This window comes from Stegostoma tigrinum, chromosome 5, assembly GCF_030684315.1.
Source record: "Stegostoma tigrinum isolate sSteTig4 chromosome 5, sSteTig4.hap1, whole genome shotgun sequence".
Classification (NCBI taxonomy): domain Eukaryota; kingdom Metazoa; phylum Chordata; class Chondrichthyes; order Orectolobiformes; family Stegostomatidae; genus Stegostoma; species Stegostoma tigrinum.
This window is the reverse complement of record NC_081358.1, coordinates 53,887,123-53,908,917: the sequence shown is the minus strand read 5'-3', so window position 1 is coordinate 53,908,917 and position 21,795 is coordinate 53,887,123. Positions and strand designations below refer to the sequence as shown.

At 40.0% G+C, this 21,795-nt stretch overlaps 1 protein-coding gene across 5 annotated transcripts in view; it reads right to left on the bottom strand.

The window, feature by feature from the left end:
* LOC125451394 (coiled-coil domain-containing protein 102A-like) overlaps positions 1-21,795 on the bottom strand; it is a 554,142-nt gene that overhangs the window by 407,729 nt on the left and 124,618 nt on the right. For all 5 annotated transcript variants that reach the window (XM_048528428.2, XM_048528431.2, XM_048528429.2 and 2 more), the window contains one exon: positions 20,101-20,209. In XM_048528428.2, the coding sequence (XP_048384385.1) occupies positions 20,101-20,209 (109 nt within the window). The remainder of the gene's footprint in view (positions 1-20,100; positions 20,210-21,795) is intronic.

The window sequence follows — 21,795 nt, the reverse complement described above, 5'->3', positions numbered from 1 at the left end:
CCTTCTGATCACTTCTGCTTACCACTGCCTGCTTCCGCTGTAAAGTTTTCATTTAATACCTCATTCATTCCCCCTCATTCCAGGCGCAAATCTCCTTTATGGTCTCTGATAAGCCGTGGGCCTCCTTTATCCATCTTTTTACAATTTACAAGCCTACTGCTGACTTGACGATTCTCTCTTATTTACTCTAATATATTTATTCAGATACCTGCACTTAACCCTGGTTTAGAATGTTTTAATTTCTCCCTTATTCCAACTCCATCAACTAACTTACCATTCCCTATTCCAACGCATTCTGTGTCTACCAGTATTTTGTGTGCCACAGTGAGTTCAGGCATAGCTTGAGGTCTGAAACTCAAAGCTCACAACATGCACATGTGCTTATCTAATGGGAAGTGTCCACAACTCCTGAAATACGACAGGAGTTCGACATGACCAAGCTGTCCTGCCATTCCTTAAGTTTATGTTTGGATTACTGACTATAAATTGGAGATTAGAGAAGAAAAAGAAGCATTACTAACCAATCAGCTCTTTCTCCTGCCTCTTCAGTAGATACTCAAAGATGAGAGTAAAAACCTATGCTTACAAGGTCAAAAAAAGTTTTTAAAAATCCAAAGCGGAATCTCTTTCTGCCAACTCCCTCAGCTCATCAAACTTCCAGCACTCCATTCAAGTCACATTCAGTTCTAAGATGCACAGATGCTGTATTTGTTTGTTCTGAAATAAAATTGTCAGCTGAGCCTTTTCAAAAGATAAGTTGAAACTGCTAAGCTCATCTTAACTTCTGTAAAAAGTTTTAAGGTTCCTTCAACTTGCCAAACTCTAAGCTCTTCACTCTAGTCACACAGGGTGCTATGTTCCACGCAAAATATATTTTAATATTTTTAAGCTATTGTACAGTGTGATTCATGAATAATTACATGATATCTTGTCTAGTTTTGTTTTTAGAAATAGTGCAAGAATAGTAATGAAAATAAATAATTAATATGAATGCAGAATATTGTGTGGCCTGAATTTTGTGTGAACTATGGCTAATGAAGAACTTATTTAGGCATGTACAAGTCTCAGAAATTGTTTGTTCTAAGAAGTCAAAAATACTTTTGCCCTGTCCTAATTTTAACACTCCTTCCCAGACTGAGGATTCATCTATGCCCAGATTTCTAGTCTTTTCAACCAGAACCACTTTTACTAACAATCAGTAATGAAGATGCTTAATTAGATTTCAGAATGTTGATTGTTTTTATTTCCAAAAATGAGATTTGAAAAGGAATTACAAAACATCACAGCATTAAAAAAAGACAGTCTGACCAACTACTTCTCTAAGCAAAAAAAGCTTAAATCCTTCATAATTATAAACTTTTATTTTTTTCTACACTGGGGGAACAATCACAGCTTCTGCAGTTTCTGTGCATAACTATGGTCCTTTCCCATTTATTCTATTCTAGTATATCTCTCTGACACTAACAAACATTCTGGTTTCCCTACTATTGTGCTCAGCTGAGGCCAAGCCGACATTTTGTAATGATTTAAAACAGCTTTCTTCCTTTGTATTCTGTAGCACTGTTTATGAAAATATCTTGCTAATAAAGGATTTGTATATGTTCTAAGTGAGTGTTAATATTATATAGGTTTCAGCAGAAGTAATTGGTATGCTGGTGACAGCATTTTTACTTCCTGGCATTTAGATGTCCCACTAGTACATTGCATAATTACAATGTGTAAATATAAAATTGTGTGTAATATATGTTATAAACAATCTGGGAACAGTTGCTCCTGCCATTCAGCGAATTTATTAACTCAGATTGCAACTTATTATTTGACACAGATAAAATGAAGGCTTCCCATAGGGATCAACTATAATGGACCAGTTTTCCTACTTACACAATATCTCTTCTATAATCCAGTATTTCAGATGTGAATTTTCTGAGGCATTCTTCAATTTAATAATTTTTGATTTAGGCACTTGGTTATGAAATAGCTGAGGATATGTGAGCTATTGTAGGCAGATTAATGTGCTTTTCTAATGTCAGCATCATAAAGTCTAATTCCCCAGCCCCACACACCTCCACAACTATCACCATACACAGTAGAATTAAGGTTCCAGGAAGGCCAATTTTTGAAAGAAAGATGTGTCAAACAGACCAAACCGACGTTATTTCTTAAGGCTATGGTAGATGTTTACAAAAGGAGAAACTGCTAGCCTCCCTCAATTCTACTCATCTTTGTGAAGTTAATATAAAAGTGTCATATGACACAATCAAATGCAACACTTTGCCTTAGCTCCCAGACCATTTCTTCTTTGGGATGTGGCGAGGCCAGCATTTATTGCCCTGGAATAATGATGGTGAGCTGTCTTCTTGTTCCACTGCAGGCCTTGAGGTGTAAGGACACCTATAGTGGTGTTAGGAAAGGAGTACCCAGGATTTTAACCTAGCAACCCTGAACGAATGACGATGTGCTTCGAATTCAAAAAGGTGTGTGACATAGAGGGGAACTTGCAGACGGAAACTGGTCAGGTACCACTAACCTTACACAACTACCACCTCCATCTTTCTCTGATCTATTTGGAATTTTGAGAGTGATCAGGAAAGAATGATTTGTCATATCAAACCAGAAGATTTTCATAAATAGATTTCCCCTTCAATAAGATTTCCAATGCAGCAATTCCCATATTACACCACAGTTCATTTAAAAGCATCTTCTGAAATTTGTTGAGTGAGGGGGAAATATCTCCTGGATATTAAAAACTGAAAGAACTGCAGATGCTGTAGGTCAGAAACAAAAACAGAAGCTGCTGGAAAAGCTCAACGGGTCTTTTCCTGCAGCTCTGGCAGCATCTGTAAAGGGAAATCAGAGTTAACAGTTTGGGTCCGGTGACACTTCCTCTGAGGAAGGGAGACAGTGAGACTTTAAATATGTAAAACAAAAGCAGATTTGTGAAAGAACATTTTTCTTGGTTTGGACCACCATATAAAGGCATTATGGTGGCATGAAATCTGGCACACTTCTGCAAAGGACAAAAAAATGTTTTCATTAAGCAATGTGTAAGCAATTTCCTAGAAGTGCATGAATCAAGTTAAGTGTAGGTTTGATTGACCAAAGGTCATTGCCTTAATACAGAAATACACAGCTTTTGTCACAAATACTTAGAAATCTGACTGAATTTGATACCCTGCAGAAATTAATGACTGTCTAGCATGCCAAATTATGAAGGCAGCAAATTATAGCTGACTGAACATACAAAATGAGACTTGAATATTTGATATCAAAAGATAGCAAATTAACTGAAGAGGGTAAAATGCAGTTTCCAAAAATACAGAATTGCTCTGGAAGTAAAGTCCTCAATTCGCAATAGATGGCAGCAACAATCACTGATAAAATAAAAATCCAATAATGAAGCAAATCAAAGAAAAGGTTTTCAAATACCAACCATGCGTATGTGGGTGTGCATGAGATGAAGGTGCTTTCTACCACATAAAATCTCTAACTTTCTCTACAGAATAACTTCAAGATAACACAAAATACTTGGCTAGATAAAGTTTACTAATAGGACAATCTTTTTGAGCACACACCTAATGTGTCCAATTCCACATTAATTACATTTTGAATATTTTATGAAGCGTAAAAGCAAATTTTAAGCTTCATACATACGCTTGTTTGCATGCAGCTAAATGTCAGTCTGTATACAGCAAACCAACTCTTGATTTGCAGAAATGCTCCATCCTAAAATAAATACAAAGCCAGTAGCAAAATTATTGTGTAGGATGTAAATTCCGTGGAATGGGTTCATAGTTCAATTAATTATGCTTTGCCTTAGAGGACAAACATTATTCCTTGAGAATAAAACTACTGTTGGGAATTCCCTTGGGGGCTCTACTGTGGGACACTGTCTAGATTGGCTCTAGAGACCTCCAGATTTTACCTTCACCATCCACCATGTCCATTCCAGCCCTTGGTTCCCTTTGTCCCTCTTAGGCTCTGGAAACATTCAAACTGCCACCAACAACATCCATCCTGCACCACTATCCTTACTCCCTACACAAAACATCCCAGTCTTACCTTGCATCCTACTCTAGTGATTAAAGATTACTGGGTACTGAAGATGTGGTCCCTGCAGTGATCACACTTCCAGTGGCGCTGCTGAAACAGAAGAGCTGCCAGCCATCCGGTTGTGCAGCAGAACTTGGGAGGCAGGACTTCTTCTGCAGATGGAGATGAAAGTTTCACTTAACATCTCAATGGAAGTCACTGCGAAGCCATAGCACTGAGCAAGAAGCTATGTCCATTTCCATGTCGGCAAAGCCCTGAGTTTTTTTTCTTTACATTCACTGAATATTTCCAGCATTTCTTGTTTTTTAATGTCAGATTCCCCATGCCTGCAATGTTTTGCATCTGAATGCCTTCAGTAGCTTGGTAGGGAGACTGAAACATGGTGATGGGATCAGACAGCGGGTAATGGGACCCTCTACATCAACTACTGGTGCACCCAGCTATGTGAGATTGTTACTATCATTTCTGGGAAGGCTGGGGAAGTACACTGTGAAATATTATTCTGTTATTCGTATTTATTCTGATACATCTACCCATGAATATAATATGCATATTATTTCAAAGGGATGAAGCTTTCTCTGAGCTAGTTAGGGGTCTGATACCGACTCCTGCCAAAGAACACATATCTCTGAGAAAGACTGTATGCATTCTTATGTAGCATAATGAATTGCAAAACAACCACAAAAGATGTAATCTAACATATTAATTGTTATAAAAATAAAAAGCTGCCACTAATGTGATTGAAGTTTATTTTTCTACTGTAGAATAGGTTGTTCATTTTTTTTGTAATTCAAATTCAACTCCCAAAGGCCCATCAATACAAGCAAGGTCTGAAGTAAATTGTGTGCTTTCATCCCTTTCATTTTCCCAACTGACATTTCAGTTAGTGAGGAATCAAAGCATCTAAATACTAATCCCCTTGTACCTTTAGGTTTTATAATAGGCAATTTTCAGTGATTGCACAGTAGATTAAAAAAAGGTTTTGTTTATAAAATTTTCAGTAGCATTTGGAACAAATGTGATGAAAGCTCATTGCTCTTCAGATCACATGAATTTCAAAACAACTAGGTTTTAATAAATAAAGCAAGCTTTAATCCTTCAACATCCCTATGCCTAGGGAGGAATGGAGCAAAACAGGCTACAAATATTCAGTGGTTCCATCACCAGTCTGACACCGAATCAGTTGATTTCAATCATGACAATAGTAGCTGCACTGAGCTTGACTTCAGTATTAGATTGGTCTTGTGTTCCTGTTCAGTGGCTGTGCATATGCAAGGTGTGACTGAAGACAATATTGTGATATCAATACACTAAATATAGCACTTCATTGGCCTTCATTGCAAAAGAAATGGAAGGTACATGGTGGGAGGTCTCACTACAGTTACACAAGTCATTGATGAGACCTGGAGTCCTATGTACAGTTTTGGACTCCTTACTTGAGGAGGGACATACTTGCATTTTTAAGAGGCTGATTCCAAGGTTGAAGAAGTTGCATTATGAGGAAAGATTGAGCAGGCAGAGCAGTTAACCATTGGACTTTCAGAACAGTGAGAACTGACCTCATTAAAATATAAGATTTTAAAGGGACTTTACAGAATAGATGTTGGTAATACATTTACTCTTGGTGGGGAATCTGAAACCAGGCAGTACCATCTAAAAATAGGGGATCTCCCATTTAAAGTGGTGATAATAACGAATATCATCTCTCACAGGGTCATTCGTCTTTGGATGTCTCTTTCACAGAAAACAATGGGGACTGAGTCATTGAATATGTCAAGGCTGAACTAGACAGATAAGGGGAGGGGTCATCTCCAGCATCTGCAGTTCCCATTATCTCAGATAAGGGGAGGGGCGCGGTTATGGCAGGCAGGAGTTAAAACCACATCAGATCAGCTATATTCTTATCAAATTTTACTTGTATATGAAGGATAAAAGCATTCAGAGTGCGCTTGTGCAAAGGGGAACATCTCCCTGATCGAGTGGTGAGTTCGAAAACTCCATATTACCCATGTACCTATGTATGCTACTAAATCACATTATGGGGAATAAAATGATGTCTTTTTGAAACAAGCTGACCCTTAAACATGGTACAGGAGAACAAGAAGCCAATGTAATGGACATGATGTGTTAAAGAAGATGTAAATTCCATACAATTTCAGTCTGACTGAAAGGCAGCACCCAGGGCACTGGCAAAGTGCCAGAGGTGGGAGAATGAACACTGTCATCATGATAAACAGCAGATTTGTGCACCATGGTGCCCAGGCACCAGTCTTAGTAACAAAGTGTGAAGCTGGATGAACACAGCAGGCCAAGCGGCATCTCAGGAGCATGCTCCTGAGATGCTGCTTGGCCTGCTGTGTTCATCCAGCTTCACACTTGTTATCTTGGATCTCCAGCATCTGTAGTTCCCATTATCACCAGTCTTAGTAAGCTGCTGGAAGACAAATTGATGGACTGCAGAGACACCCTGAAAACTTATCAGTGGTCTGTAATCCAAAGCCATGAAGACAACAGTCTGAATTCATATTGTATCTTTAAAATTGCTGTTTCCCACCACCGCCCCCACCCCCAACTTTGCATTTATTTCAGTGAAACCATGATTGGTTAGGATCAGTCCTCAAACAACAGTTCCAGTTTTAACTTGCTCTTGGCTTATGTTCTAATGTTGATGCTCATTTTGCTAAGAAGTGTAAAAATAAAACATGGCTTTTTGGGGACATTCAATCAGGTGAATGGCAGGTGTCTTTTCCCTAGGGTGAGGGATTTCAAGACTAGGGGGCATATCATTAAGGAGGGAGGAGAAGGATCTGAAAAATACACGAAGGTGCAATCATTTCACACAGATAGAGGTTCGTGTGTAGAACGAACTTTCAGAGGAAGTAGTGGATGTGGGTACAGTTACAATATTGAAAAGACATTTGGATAAGTACATGAATAAGAAATGTTTGGAGGGATATGGGACAAGCAGGTAGGACTAGTTTATTTTGGGATTATGGTCGGCATGAACTGGTTGGACTAAAAGGCCTGTTTCTATGCTGTATGACTGTATGACTTTATCCAATCTCTCTTCAAGGCACATGTAATATTTCATTTTGTGCGAATCCAGTATGTCTTCAGAGAAACTAAGTAGACCCCTTTCCAATTGAGTCAGTATCAAAACCTTTGCCTTTGCAGTCAGCTGGGCAGAATGTATTTAACTCTATTGGGCTTACAGGTATTCTTAGATGCAGAGTAAGGACTATATGGGCCTGGGTCTCAACAAAAATTTAGTTTTTCCATGAAAGTAACTTCTCAAACACAATTAATGATGAGAAAGAAATGATGCCCTAACTGGCAACACTTACATTTTGTGAAAGAGTAAAACAATTAATTAATATATATTGGTCATTGAAGAATCAAATTGGCTGTGTTAGCAACGTATTTAACTTTCTACTCAGCTCCGCATCGAAGTGCACCACTACATCCAAACTATGTGAGGAAAACCCACCAGTCTGGTCCTAATATTGTATATACTACCATTACTTTCAAAGACATTCAAAAGAATCCCTGGAAAAAATTCTTCAACAACAAGAGGTTCCAGCCAACGATGCCAATTCACAAAGATTTTCATTGACTTTGGCCAAATTTAGGACACAAGATGGGGAAAAACTCTTTTTGATTCTATTATACCTTTTTCACTCAACATTGCCAAATTGAAATTGAATTAGGCGGCAAATTTGGATAAAAATTTAAAACAGAATCATCGAATCCCTACAGCGCAGATTGGGCTCATTCAGCCCATTGGCACTGATCCTCTGAAGAGCATCCCACCCAGATCCACACCCTCTACCCTGTCCGTGTAACCCTACATTTATCACAGTCAACCCACCAAGCCTGTGCAACCCTGAGGCCAATCTGCCTAAACTGCACATCTTTGGACTATGGGAGGAAACTCTCACGGACACGGGAAGAAGGTGCAAACTCTACACAGTCACTCGGCCGGAAACTGATCCTTCATCCCTGAGGCAGCAGTGCTAACCACTGTGCCACCTAACATAAATACATAAAGATTGTTACAATATATTAAATGGGAGACATTTAGGAAAACATAGTTAAAAGCGTTATCCTTAAAAGGCAGAAGAAACCTTTAGAATTTCACCACTTCTTTCAGAACATGCTGGTCAGATTGATCAAGTGTGTGTCAGTACTGCCCTCTGTAGGTAAAACATCAAAACACCATGTTTTAATTTTATATAACTCCATTTCATACAAACTAAGTGTACAATTGTCCACCTCTGCATTAATATGTTTTACGTATTTTTAAAACTCTGTCTTAACACAGTCATTTTACATTTTACATTATAATACTGTAATTGAGCTTTTGGGACATTTCTAAACCTTCGATTACAAAACTCACCTTGGCCATTCTTGATGCTGGAAAAGAGGTGACAGTGAATCAAGGAGAATGCATTAGCTTGAAAACTGACACCATGATATTTGCAGGTTGGTGTTGTGAAACAAAGCTGGAGTTGGTAGAATGTCACAGGGGCAGTCCAAGAAGTCTGAGAGTCGTGCAAGTCCTATCAGATTTAACTGCAGGCTCTCATTATTATTTCCCTCCCTCTGTTTCATAACTGAGAGGCATCCAAATCAACAGCCTGACTGGCTGCTGGTGGTGCGGGGTGGAGGGGGGGGGGGGGGGGTGGCAATGCCTAGTTGAATTAACAGTCCAGTCATAATACTGAGAGCCAGGTAATGTTCTAGGGACCTGGGTTCAAATCCAGCCAAGGCAAATGGTGGAATTTGAATTCAATTAAAAATATCTGGCATTAAGAATCTAATGATGACCATGAATCCGTTGCCTGTTGTCAGGAAAAATCGATTTGGTTCACTCATGTCCTTTAGGGAGGAAAACTCCATCCTTACTGGTCTGGACTACACATGACTCAACACCCACAGCAAAGTGGTTGACCCTTTGCTAGCCTTACCAGTGACGTCCTCATCCCATGAATGAATAAAAATAAAAGGCAGAGGCCACTGGCAGGTGCAGAGTTACTGCAAGGATAGCTGGGGGAGGCTGGGAATGGGACAATCATTGGTCTGGCAGCTCATGGCTGTGGCTCATTGAGAGATTGGTGGCAGGCTGTGTGAACAGGAAATCAGAGATCACTGAATGGAGGAGAGGAAAAGAGTTTGGTTGGGCTGAGGACTGTCGCAAGGCAAGTGTCTTGCAAATGGGGCTGCATCTACTTGATGTCATGTGACAGAGTAGATGTGAAATGGTTATTTTCCCCTTGTCGCAGAGTCTAGGACCAGAGGACTCAATCCCAGAGTAACAGGTTGCACATTTAAGACAGAGATGAAGAGGAATTTGTTCTTTCTGAGGGTGGTAAAGCTGTTGAAGTCTTTACCACAGTGCACTGTCGAGGCTGAGTTATTAAGTATATTTAAGGCTAAGGCAGACAGAGTTATAATCAGGAAGAGAATCAGGGGTTATGGGAAAAAGGCAGGAAAGTGGAGTTGAGGATTACCAGATATCTCAGTGAATGGTGGCACAGACTAGATGGGCTGAATGGTCCATTTCTGCTCCTACATCTTATGGTCTTATCAAAGGCTCACAAATCACAACTATGAGGAAGAATGGTTTGTTCGAGGGCCTGGAGAGCTGCACTCTCCTCCGGAATTAGAAACATTGCTCCAGAAAGAAATTTGTGACCCAGCAGATGGGGTGTTACATGTGATGTTTATGTATTTTGGTTGTGAAAATAGAAAACCAGGATGTCCTTTTTAAAAACTATGAAACTTGTAAATGTTGATGTTCAGGGAGACTGATCATGTATAAGGAACACCAAAAGTCAGCATGAAGATACAAGAAACAATTAGGAAAGCAAAAGGCATGTTGGTCTTTATTGCAAGGTAATTGGAATACTGAGTAAAGAGATCCTGCTCCAATTGTACAGAGATAATGGGAACTGCAGATGCTGGAGAATCCAAGGTAACAAAGTGTGGGGCTGGATGAACACAGCAGGCCAAGCAGCATCTCAGGAGCACAAAAGCTGATGACATAGGTCCCCGCCTCCCTGACCTGTTCTTCCTCTCACCTATGCCCTCCTCCCATCTCAAGCCGCACCTCCATTTCCTACCTACTAAACTCATCCCACCCCCTTGACCTGTCCGTCCTTCCCGGACTGACCTATCCCCTCCCTACCTCTCCACTCATACTCTCCTCTGCACCTATCTTCTCCTCTATCTATCTTCAGTCGCCTCCCCCTCTCTCCCTATTTATTTCAGAATCCTCTCCCCATCCCCCTTTTCTGATGAAGGGTCTAGGCCCGAAACTTCAGCTTTTGTGCTCCTGAGATGCTGCTTGGCCTGCTGTGTTCATGCAGCCCCACACCAATTGTACAGAGCTTTGATGTGACCATAAATGTTATACTGCATGCAGTTTTGGTCTCCACATATAAGGAATGGTGTACTTGCAATGGAGGTGGTGCAAATAAGACTGAACTGGAATCATATATGTGTAAGATATTAGTCCGCATCAAAACTAATAGAAATGTCTAATTAAGAATAGATCAATACTTTCACTACCCAGTAGACAGTTATGCCAATGGCATCTTGGTCGGACTGAGGATTAATGAAAAGACAGTTATGGACAAAGATGTTAAATAAGAATTTGAGCATATCTCAGACTCAAAACAAATATTGTAAAGATTAGAGGGAGTAATCTGGACATAAATGGCATCCTAGTGGTTCCACTTCATGAAGCCAAGTGACAACACTGATGCAGGGCTTACCAGAAGCAATTCCTAGCCCGAATAACAAATGTAAGGTCTCATGATTAACCATTACATTTACAGGGCACATTGTGCATGCATCAGGCAGCTGGGGTGATCAACTAAAAAGCAAAGCAATCAGAGAACTTTCACTCACACAGTCACAAAGCTTTAACAATTTCTGAAGATGGTCAACCAAGGTGGAAAGTTCTTATTCAGTTTCCTACATGTTAAGGAACTCTGCAAAAACTGCAAAGACAAGACCATGTACAGTGTTGTGAGGAAAATCAGCAAAGGAGATATTGATTTGGCAAGAATTATTATGATTCAAAACAGCCGATTGCACGCAGTATTACAGGTATGGTCACACCAAATTGGACCAGGATCTCGTTATGCCACATTCCAATTACCATGCAATAAATGCCAACATGTTCTTTTGTTTTTCTAATTGCTTCTTGTACCTTTATGCTGACTTTTGTGTTCCTTGTACAAATGACTAGACCAGGACCAGGATTTGTTATAAATTCAGGGTGACGCATAGATCCATATACTATGCATCTCAAATCTGATACAAAAAAAGGCAAAGACACACAGTTAATAAAAAAGAAGCATTAGCTGCTACATGGACTTGTAAGAAGATGCAGTCTATTTCACAGGTCTTTAATTCACAACTAAGACAAATTATTGCTAACTTTATTAAATGCTGAATTAGCAGAGATGTCTCGAAAGATTGATGATATTTTGGGACAATAGAGTATGTTGAAGGGAGAAAACAATCCACAACAGACCTATTCTAGTTGAAAAACATGAACAAGAGTATACAAATTTTGTCAAAGGTGTAGAGACCAATAATTCACTGACCACAAAATATCTACTGGTGAGGTTTCAAGAATGAAATTGGTGGGTAATTTGGCAGGGTAGGAAATAATAAGAATTTTGAAAGAAGGGGTGGGTAGGTTGGTAGAGTGAAAGATGCTTCAAAGAGGATAAAGTGGAAATAAAAATTCCAGACCATCTATTCCTGTTCCTTTGTTTTTTACGTTTGTATATTAAAATAGGATACTGAATTGAAAAATAAACTGTTTGCTTAACTCCAGTGTTAGTTGTATAGCTGTCAACATTACTGTAAAATATTGACAATGTAGGAATTAATTCAATGAATCTTTTCCACCCCAGACAGAATAATCATAAATTGTACAAAAGTCATGAAATTATCAAACTGGTCATTTTCACAAGTGATAGATGATACAATCACTTATAAAGTGTGATGTTATTGAGCAGTGAAGTGGTAAAACAAATGTGTTTATGCATTGCGAAGGTGATGAAGGCTAAGTAAGAATGCTCATTTGTCAAATTAGTGTAGTATTTACTTATCGTGCTAGGAAACTATTATGAATTGAAAGAACATAAGACTGACCAAGCATTTGGCATGAGTTTAAGGAACAATACGCTGTGCAATCAGGACAAAGTTGAGGTTTGTTCATGACATATGACAAATAGACACAGAAAATGATTTGATGTACTGCAGTATAGAGACTGGAGCGGTAATAAAATGAAATGCTCAACATTGCAGTAAACTGCAGAGATTATCTGCAAGAGCATTTGTCCTTGTCTCTCTCACCAAAACTGTATGAAATTAAGGAAGAAGTAGTTATTTTTTTCTAGCATTTTCTTTTCCTTGGTCAGTACTGAATTAGGCAGAAGAAACATAGGAGCTTTCAACATTATATGAAGGGCATAGAAAGGTAGTTATAGTATGGGTCAAACCCAGCAAAAGAAAGAATAGAGAGGTCCTGTTGAATGTAATGATAGAACAATGTTGGAATTCTTTGCTTCCATTTCGTGTCAGGCTGGTCAGCTGTCGGGCAGGAAAACCCATTGGTTGGAGGCCGAGCCAATGTCCCTTGGGAACCAAATAAAGTGGGGGGTGGGGGGGGGGGGGCAGAAGCGATTATCAATTCCAGGAGGATGGGATGGGAAATCAAGTCTTGTATGGGGGATGTCACTGGCAGTATGCCAAAACAGAGGCTATAATTGACAGAGAGGAGCCTTTGCTGCTCTCAGCCACAAGATGTGCTATAAGTGGCGCTTACATTCTTGGGCTAACAGCTCCTGCCTCCTTTCTTTTCCTGCTGGGACTCTCAATTTCTGGTAAATGGATGCAGCAAACAGCTCACAATTAGTGTTTAGCAGCCAAATCTAAATATGTCAATCAAATGGGACAACTGAGCAACACAAAACCTACCGCTGTAAGAATGGCCAAGTGTGCCTACAGACATTCCATGGTATTTTTAAGTTATTTTACACACCCTTACACCATCACCGCCCCAACCAAACACCTGTTTGTCTGGGACCAAGATGTCTAAGCCAGTGGGTCATATTCTTGGGAACAGTTTGACAATTTTACGTAAAATTGAAAAATACTGAATACATTCACAATACCATCGTAGTACAAAAGGTCTGAAAAGGCGACTGAGGTTAGCAACACTATCTCCGTAATATGGACTGGGAAGGTCTCAAACTGAGACCAACAATGCTGATTCAATATTGGATTATAACATTTGGAGTTCACTGGGAATGGTACATTTCTTCTCAACACCCTAGGATGCAATAAGGAATGAATGGAAGCACTTGTGGTAGTGTCCCCACCACTGATCTAGGAGGCCAAGTTAAAGTCTGCTCCAAAAGTGCTTCAATACATTTCTGAACAGGTTGGGTTGGAAATATCTAACATGGGGAATAAGCTACCCGAAAGTTCCCTTTTTCCCTCCTTGTTTCCTTTTATTTTAAGAATAATGTCAGTAGCCTGTAAATAAGATAATACAGCTTGCTGATGTCCAATGCCTAAGCTAACATACAAACTACCATCATTAGCTCAAGTTTCCCAGGGCAGGGGTGAGGGTGGGGGCTTAATGAGTTGTCTTTTGTAATGAGTCACTGAGCAGATTTTCAATTCCACTTATCCTTAAAATAGGAACGGATGGGAACCAGCTGAGCAATAACTCAGAAAGAAATTGAGTTTCGCCAAAATTCACATATCTGGCTCAGTGAATTTCCTGGTCGCTGTGAAATGAAGATTTATGTTCAAAGTAGATGCCAGCTTTACTCCTGCTTCACATGGAGTGGGGGCATGAAGTGGCCGATTTCCTGAAAGGAAGATGTGCAGGCCAACGGTATAACTCACATTCAAGGAATATTCAGTTCCAGGATGGCTCAGGGCAGACCCTACAGTGGAATGTATATTGAGGCTGAGGGGTGTTAAAGCAGAGGAGACTGGGGAAAAGGTTTAATTCACGACAATGGAACATTTTCAAGCTAGAAAATTTCTGACGATTGAGAAGATTGTAAATGAAAAATGCCTTGGCACCTAAATAATCTTCAGATTCCCAATCACCCCCCATTAACTGGTATTTCCAAATAGATTGTCAATCCTCAGAGCCAACTTGACAAGACAACATAGCTTAAACTGCCCATGAGCTCGTCTACATCCTTACTCTGTCATTTAAAAATCTATAACCGCTGAAAGAAGTGAAATGGTCCCAACCTGGTATATGTTGTGCTCGTGTTGGATAATGCTTCCCAAGAGAACTGTATCACAGATGATATCTGCATTGCATGCAACAATGTGCTACAGAATCGCTACATTCTATTAAACATATTTTTTGGGAAAAGTCAGCAGTGACTGTTCTTCTAAGCAGGCAGATGCAGCGCTTTGCCATTTGTGTCAAGAAACATAAAAACACAAGAATCAAGAGTTTGACAAGTCATTTAACCCTTCAAGCCTTCTCCACTGATCTACTTCAACCTCACCTGGCCATACAATTAACAATTAAGCAAATCTCTTAAATCTCTTTGTGCAGAAAAATGTATTGCCCTCAGTCATAACTAAACTTAACATGTGAACATCTACAGCTTTCTAGGATAGAGAATTCCAAAAATTCACAAATCTGACTGAAAAGGTTCTCGTCTCAATCCTAAATGGCTGATCCCTCATTCTGAGACTCTGAACCCACGTTACAAACTCCCCAGCCAAGGGAAACACTTTTCCTGCATCTACCCTGTGAAGTCTCCACACATATTTCAATAAGAATGTCTTTCTTCTAAACTCCACGACATTTGCATCCATTCTACCCAAGCTCTTTGTATTGGACATTTGCCTGACTGAATAAAAGGGCCCAGTGAACCTTCATTACTGTCCCTCCAGAGAAGGTATATCCCTCCTTAGGTAGGAAACCAACTGTCACAAAGTACTGTAGATATAACCTCAACAATTCCCTATATAATTGGAGTAAGACTCATTTACATTTCTACCTTAATCCCTTTCGATCAAAAGCAATTGCCTTCCTTAGTGCTGGCTTCACCGGCATGCCAAATTCTGTGACTGATTTTAATGATGGCTTCTGAAAAGATATCATAAAAGATGTAATACCATTTGGAAAGCATTGACAGGATTGGACAAAGTCAGCATGGATTTATGAAGGAGCAGGACAGAGATAAGAAAAAATTTCAGTGCTGAGCCTGTGGAATTCGCTACCACAGAAAGCAGTTGAGGCCAAAACATTATATGTTTTCAAAAAGAAGTTAGATATAGCTCTTAAGTCTAAAGTAATCAAAGGGGATCAGGAGAAAGCGGGAACAGGATACTTGTTGGCTGATCAGCTGTTATCAAATATCTTTCATTTTTATTGTCAAAATGGATAACTTCATAATTCACCATAATGTATTCCATCTGCCACATTCCTGATGTCTCACTTAACAATTTTTACAACCCGGGATCTACCTCTAAGAAAGTATTGAATAAACAGCTTACTTTTGTCAGCTCTATAAATTTAAAAGCAAATATAAATAATTATTTGTTTTGTCCTCTACTCACCAAGTTTCAGTGAGAGACCTATGCATGCACATGACCTGACAGTGCGTTGAGTTGGGTTTCAAGGCACTGGCAGATCGTGTGCATGCACAGGTTTGAGGTTGGTAGTCATACACAGCCCTCCATATGTACATTTTGAACAGGTTGATTAAAAAGATGCATAACAGGGAGCCAATTGAGATCAAGAACTATTGGACTTATCAAAACTCTGTTTGGGTTGGAGACACGATCTGCCAGTGCCTTGAAGCACAACTCAACGCACTGTCAGGTCATGTGCATGCATAGGTCTCTCACTGAAACTTGGTGAGTAGAGGACAAAACGAATAATTATTTATATTTGCTTTTAAATTTATAGAGCTGACAAAAGTAAGATGTTTATTCAATACTTTCTTCGAGGTAGATCCCGGATTGTAAAAAGTGGACTTGTGCTTAAAAATGTTGGAGACCACTGCTCTATAATATCTTTGCATCCTAGCGGATGCTTATTTTCCCTGATTTTGTATTATCGGCAAACCTGAAATTGTTATATTCAATCCACCAATCAGAATCATCAGTATTGGTTGGAAATCGCCACGATCTGAGTACAGATCCTTGTGACACCCCACCAGTTACAGCCCTGCCAACCTTTTCTGCTTTTTTCTGTCCATCTATCATACCTCAATTCATGCTAATATTTTATCACCCAAACCCATGAGTTCTCGTTTTGTCATAACCTCTTATGAATGCCTTCTGAAAATCCAAATGCCCAGCCCTTACAGGTTCCCCATCCATTCTGGAGACACATCTCAAAATCATTTTAACACATTTGCCAAATTAAATCTCCCCCACATCCATATTTCCATGTTGTCCCAAGTCATTTAGTGGCTAGGAAGATTCTACCCTTTGTGTCTGTTTTCACAATTGAAGACACAAAAATCATTTAAAAAGTAATTTTAGAAGCCAAGGTTCTAGTAAAAGCGAGAAACTTAAATTAATCACTATAAGTAAAGAAACTGTACTGGAGAAATTAACAGTAAGGGGTCATAAATCCCCTGGACCTAACAATCTGCATTTTAGGATTTTCCATGCTGACTCAGTTTATCATATGATTTTTAAGCGACCTTTTACCACTACCCCATAAATCGATTTCTGCGATAAATGTTAGGTTTAATGACTTATAACTGCCCTTTACTCTCTCCCTCCTGACTTAAACAATGATGTTATGCTCGCTACTTTCCAATTCTAGGCAACTATTCTTGAATTTAAGAAATGTAGGAAGATAAAAATCAGTGTACCCACTATGTCTGCAGCCATCACTTTTACAATCCTAAAATGCAGATTGTTAGGTCCAGGGGATTTATGACCCCTTACTGTTAATTTCTCCAGTATAGTTTCGTTACTTATAGTGATTAATTTAGGTTTCTCGCTTTTACCAGAACCTTGGCTTCTAAAATTACTTTTTAAATGATTTTTGTGTCTTCAATTGTGAAAACAGACACAAAGGGTAGAATCTTCCCAGCCACTAAATGACTTGGGAATTGGTGAGGAATTTGGGAAAATCACATGAGATCAACACTAAGTAGATTATCAATGTCCAGAGCAAAAGGTTCCATTTTCCCATGTTGAATAGGGAGACAACATCCTCACAAGTGAACAGCGAGAGGCCTATTTGCATGTATTAGCATGTGGTAACATCTCATTATTCGTTCGTTTCATCTCATTTGTATGCAGTTTCATCTTCTCCCAGCTGTCACATTAGAAACTAGATGACAACAATTCCTGACAGAAACTCTGAGCTGACAAATACAGCTCACTGCTCAATCCTCTGCCCTCCACTTTGGACAGCAGTCACTAACATTTTAGGGCATGTTCCTGGTCAGTGACAGCATGCACTCCGTGTCCATTGACAGACAAATACCAACCTCTCTGCAGCTCCTGGCACAGCTCCAATTTAATTACTTTAGAGTGCACTAGCATCTTTCCTTGTAAATACTACTGCCAGGGTGCTTTGCACACAGGGGCAGGCACCCAGCTCATAGATTACACTAGGCTGCATCTCAAGCCTCCTCACTTGGTCTCTTAACACTCACTCTGTCAATATTTCAACCATCACTGCATCCCAATCTCACCTTTTAGCACTCACACCTCAGCCAGAGCTTAAAAGTTCACATTACCTTGCATTTTAGTGCAGTCACAAAGCCAGGAAGCCTGTCATGTTAGTAAGAGAGTTGGACATGTCTCGGTACAGCACCAGGCTATGTCAATCACATACCTGCACAACATGCCATGTGGTGTACACAACAAACACACTGCATGTGCATCAACCAGGCGGCCGTGTCTCAATTTCTACAAAGAGTGGTAAAGTCAAGGAAGACACCCTTCAGTCAGGCGGTCCTAGCACTGAGAGTCAAGGGCAATGTCCAATATCGGTCCAGGGGATCGAACACAGGCAGCTGGATGATTGGGGTGGTCAGGTTCAGGATGTCCATCTCACTACAGTTCAGGGAGTCAGCCACGGTCAGTCCTGCAAAGCGAGTGAAAGCAGTCCTGGGAGTCACAGTTTCTGCTGTACAGTGGTCAGTCATTAGTCAATGCAGTCTTTCCAACCTGGGCAGGGAAGTGTACCACAGTCAGTCCTGGGGTTTAGTTCAAAGTAAGAAAAGAGTGGTTACAAGGGGAGCACCGCTATAATAGCGATGTCAGGAGAATCAATGTGGGGATCACCGCCAGCATACTGGGATGTAGAGTCAACAATAATCGTGAAGTAGGGAAACTCAACATAAAGTGGGGAAAGGATAGTGTATTGGAAGACATGGGTTACTGTGGACACAGAATCGTCAGCTGTTACAATTATCCTGACATTAACGGGGGGAGCAATGCAGCATTGTGGCTGACATGACTACAGGGGTGGGGTTGAGAGATGAAGTCATAGTTCGGAACATGTGATAACGTTTGGGCGTCCAGTAATGGTGGGCTTGACCAGGAGTGCCAAAAAAAAGGAACATGGAAGTGTATGGGGTCCTTGTTGATTACCAGGCTGTGCCAAGGACAGCCTGCATTGCCTGCTATACTCACGTGGCTCATACATGCTCACTGGAAATGGAAAATCGCTGAGACCATGCCGAGTGGGCAGAGTCAGCGTTTTCTGCACAGGAACAGGAAACAAGGTGCTGTGATGGACTCTGAAGGGCTGGGAGAATGGGAGCAGTATTCCAAAGAGGAAAGTGAGCATATTGAGTAGGAGGAAGAATGTTACCTTGTGCGTGATAGAGCTCTGCAGAATCAGGCACAACAAGGCAGGCAGGACTTAATCGACACACAGTTCTATTAGCTGAGAGTTGGACGCAGTGCTTACTTATTGACTGTAGCTTTCCTGGCATTCAAAAGATCCTGGCTGTTCCCACAGGCAAATGCAGGTTTTGTTTTTTTTTTAAAACTGGTGCTGAATAAAAGAGAATATTTTGAATCATCTGAAAACTTTCCAGTCCCACATTGAACAATATGATGGTGTTGGATTCACTGAGCACTGGGGAAAGCATAACACTCCGTTAGACAGGGATCTAAGATGAGATGAAGCTAAAGACAGCTAACCTATGCAAGTCTGTTCTTTAACAGCAATAGATATGTGCATATGCATATGTATTTACAATGAAGGCTCAGTCATGCCACCTAATTGCTCTGAGAAGTGATTGATTGTGGTTGTCCTCCCATCACATGCACACAAAAGGGCAACTCCTGCCAGTGCTTGACCGGATGCACAGATGGAATTTAAAAGATGGTGTTTTTCCCAAGGTGCCCCTGGCGTTCCAGCAGTGGTTAGTCCTTCTGACTGTGGCAGGTGGGAAGTTACAATAAATGGGATGCCATCAGGGCGCAATGCATAGGCACTGAGGCAAGTTTAGGAAAATTGCCTGAGAAATATTGTTAGGACTCATGGAGACCAATCCTCCATGAAATTTGTCAAAATTGACTTTCAGCTAATTTCCTGTCAATTTCAGCCCAAATACTGGTTGACACCTTTGCCGTTTCCATATTCTTCATGCTAATTTTACTCGTTCCTGCCTCTGATCGGCTTATACTTACATTTACTTGAAAAGACATCTGAGCTGCGATGTATAACAAGGCAGATATAGGTAACAAGAATGTGACAGAAAATGAAATACAGCTTGGATCGCTATGTAATTGTGTTGTTCTTCAGTTACCTAGGAAGGAATGATTTGCCAACTCTTTATCAGCATTCAATGACAGCACCCTTTTTATGTAAGAAACAGCTATGTTCTCTGGTTTCAAACAGACCATAAAATATCCTTTTGCATGACTTCGTCCCCATAGTTTCCTCAAAAGTAATGATCCTCTAAACTCCCAAAAAGCATCTAACTCGCTAAAAGTATACCATGATCTGCAAACAGGCTAACTGTGCATTTCTATTTTCTTCTAGTTTCATACCTGCTTGAGGATTTCCTGCTTGGATTTGCTCAGGTCTTCATATTTGTCCTTCCACTGGCATATATCCGTTTCCAGTTTTTCAATCTGCCTTCCAAGTGCAGCTTTGTCCCTGCGTGAAAAATGCAAGATGTACCAGTCTATAGTTTACTAATATTTAGAAAGTCAATTATTAAAAAGAATTTTACCACATACTGATGAAGTTGCTGAGAGACCATGTAATAGTGTGCAATAAGTGTTTGTAGTGGTTCGAAATCCAGAACTGAAAGGCTTGAACATTTAGGTGAACTGTCACCAGAACTAAAAGCCGAAATCTTCCTCAGTCAACCCAGGTCAGTTCAGGCAGTTAAGCCATGACATCTTCCTACCCTGACTCCACTGAGATCCCTTAGTGACCAATTAACAGTGACTTCAGGGTCTATTCCTGCCTGGAGTGCAATTTTCTCAGCTCCAGTGGTCTAACTGACTGGTATACCTGCTTATGTCATTTGAATGGCTGGCTCTGGATGTGAAGCAGTGATCTACAGGGCACATATCTCGTGCAGTTTTGCTCGGTTTTCCAGACTTGAATGTTAGATAAAATGAGGACAGATTAGAAATAATCTCAACCAATATCAAAAGTCCATTCCTAACTTGGAGACAACAGTATAATTTTGCGAATCTTAAACGTAGATGCTGCACACAAGACAGACAATTAATCAAAGATGCATTTGCCAGAAATATTATCAGGCAAACAAGATCAGCATGGGTCACCACAGGATAGCACAGAGAGTGTCTCTGAGCATTCAGAAATTAAATGGAATTGAAACAATGATTTTGCACTTGTATCGCAGCCTAACAGTCCTTTTTAAAGCAACAGTAATGGCCTGACCGGCTCAATGCTGTATTGAGAAGTTTACAGGAAACCACATTGACCTGATGACATTTCTAAAGCAAGCTAATTGGTAGAAGTCATGCTTGAACTATCTTTCTGACATACTGTCCAAGTGTGGAAAGATCAAGGTGCCCTAACTTGGCAATTGGTGCAATGGCCCGAGACAATCAATGTTATGTGACTATCTGGATGTGTGTCCTGAAGGCAAATGAAATCAGCCAGGACCAAAATGCTTTCTGCCAGTGTGACCTTTAAAGATAAAAGGTATGAACGATCGCCAACAGCCCTGGTTTCCTAGTCCCGCTTGAGCTCATTAGAGAAGTTTAGTGTTGCCTATTTTATCAGTTTCCTAACATGATCTTCTTTTTATTTCCATAAGGTTACCCTACACAAGCAGACAGATTTCTAAGTATTTCTCAGAAAATGTTTGCAACTGCCTTTCACCCTCCTGTCATTTGTATATGAAATCAGAAATATTTGCAACGTACAGCACAGCATAGTGATTGCAGGTTGTCAAGGTTCAATGTAAAATTTGACAAGTCTTCAGGCTTTTACAAATAATTAATGAACACCAGATCTCTCTGTCACTATTCAAACAATGAACATTAATTATTAAGGTCACCTCTGCAAGTCAGATTAAAAAATCAGAATTTTTTGTTAGGAAGTTTTCAAAAATAATTTGTAAATGATCATTTTGAAACTAAAAAACCTAAGTATCTCTTTAATTTTATAAGAGATTTGATAAACACTATTAAATTTGTGGATTAACACTTAGCAACATGGTAAGAACAAAGTTTGAAAAGTCAGAAAATAATAATTTCTAT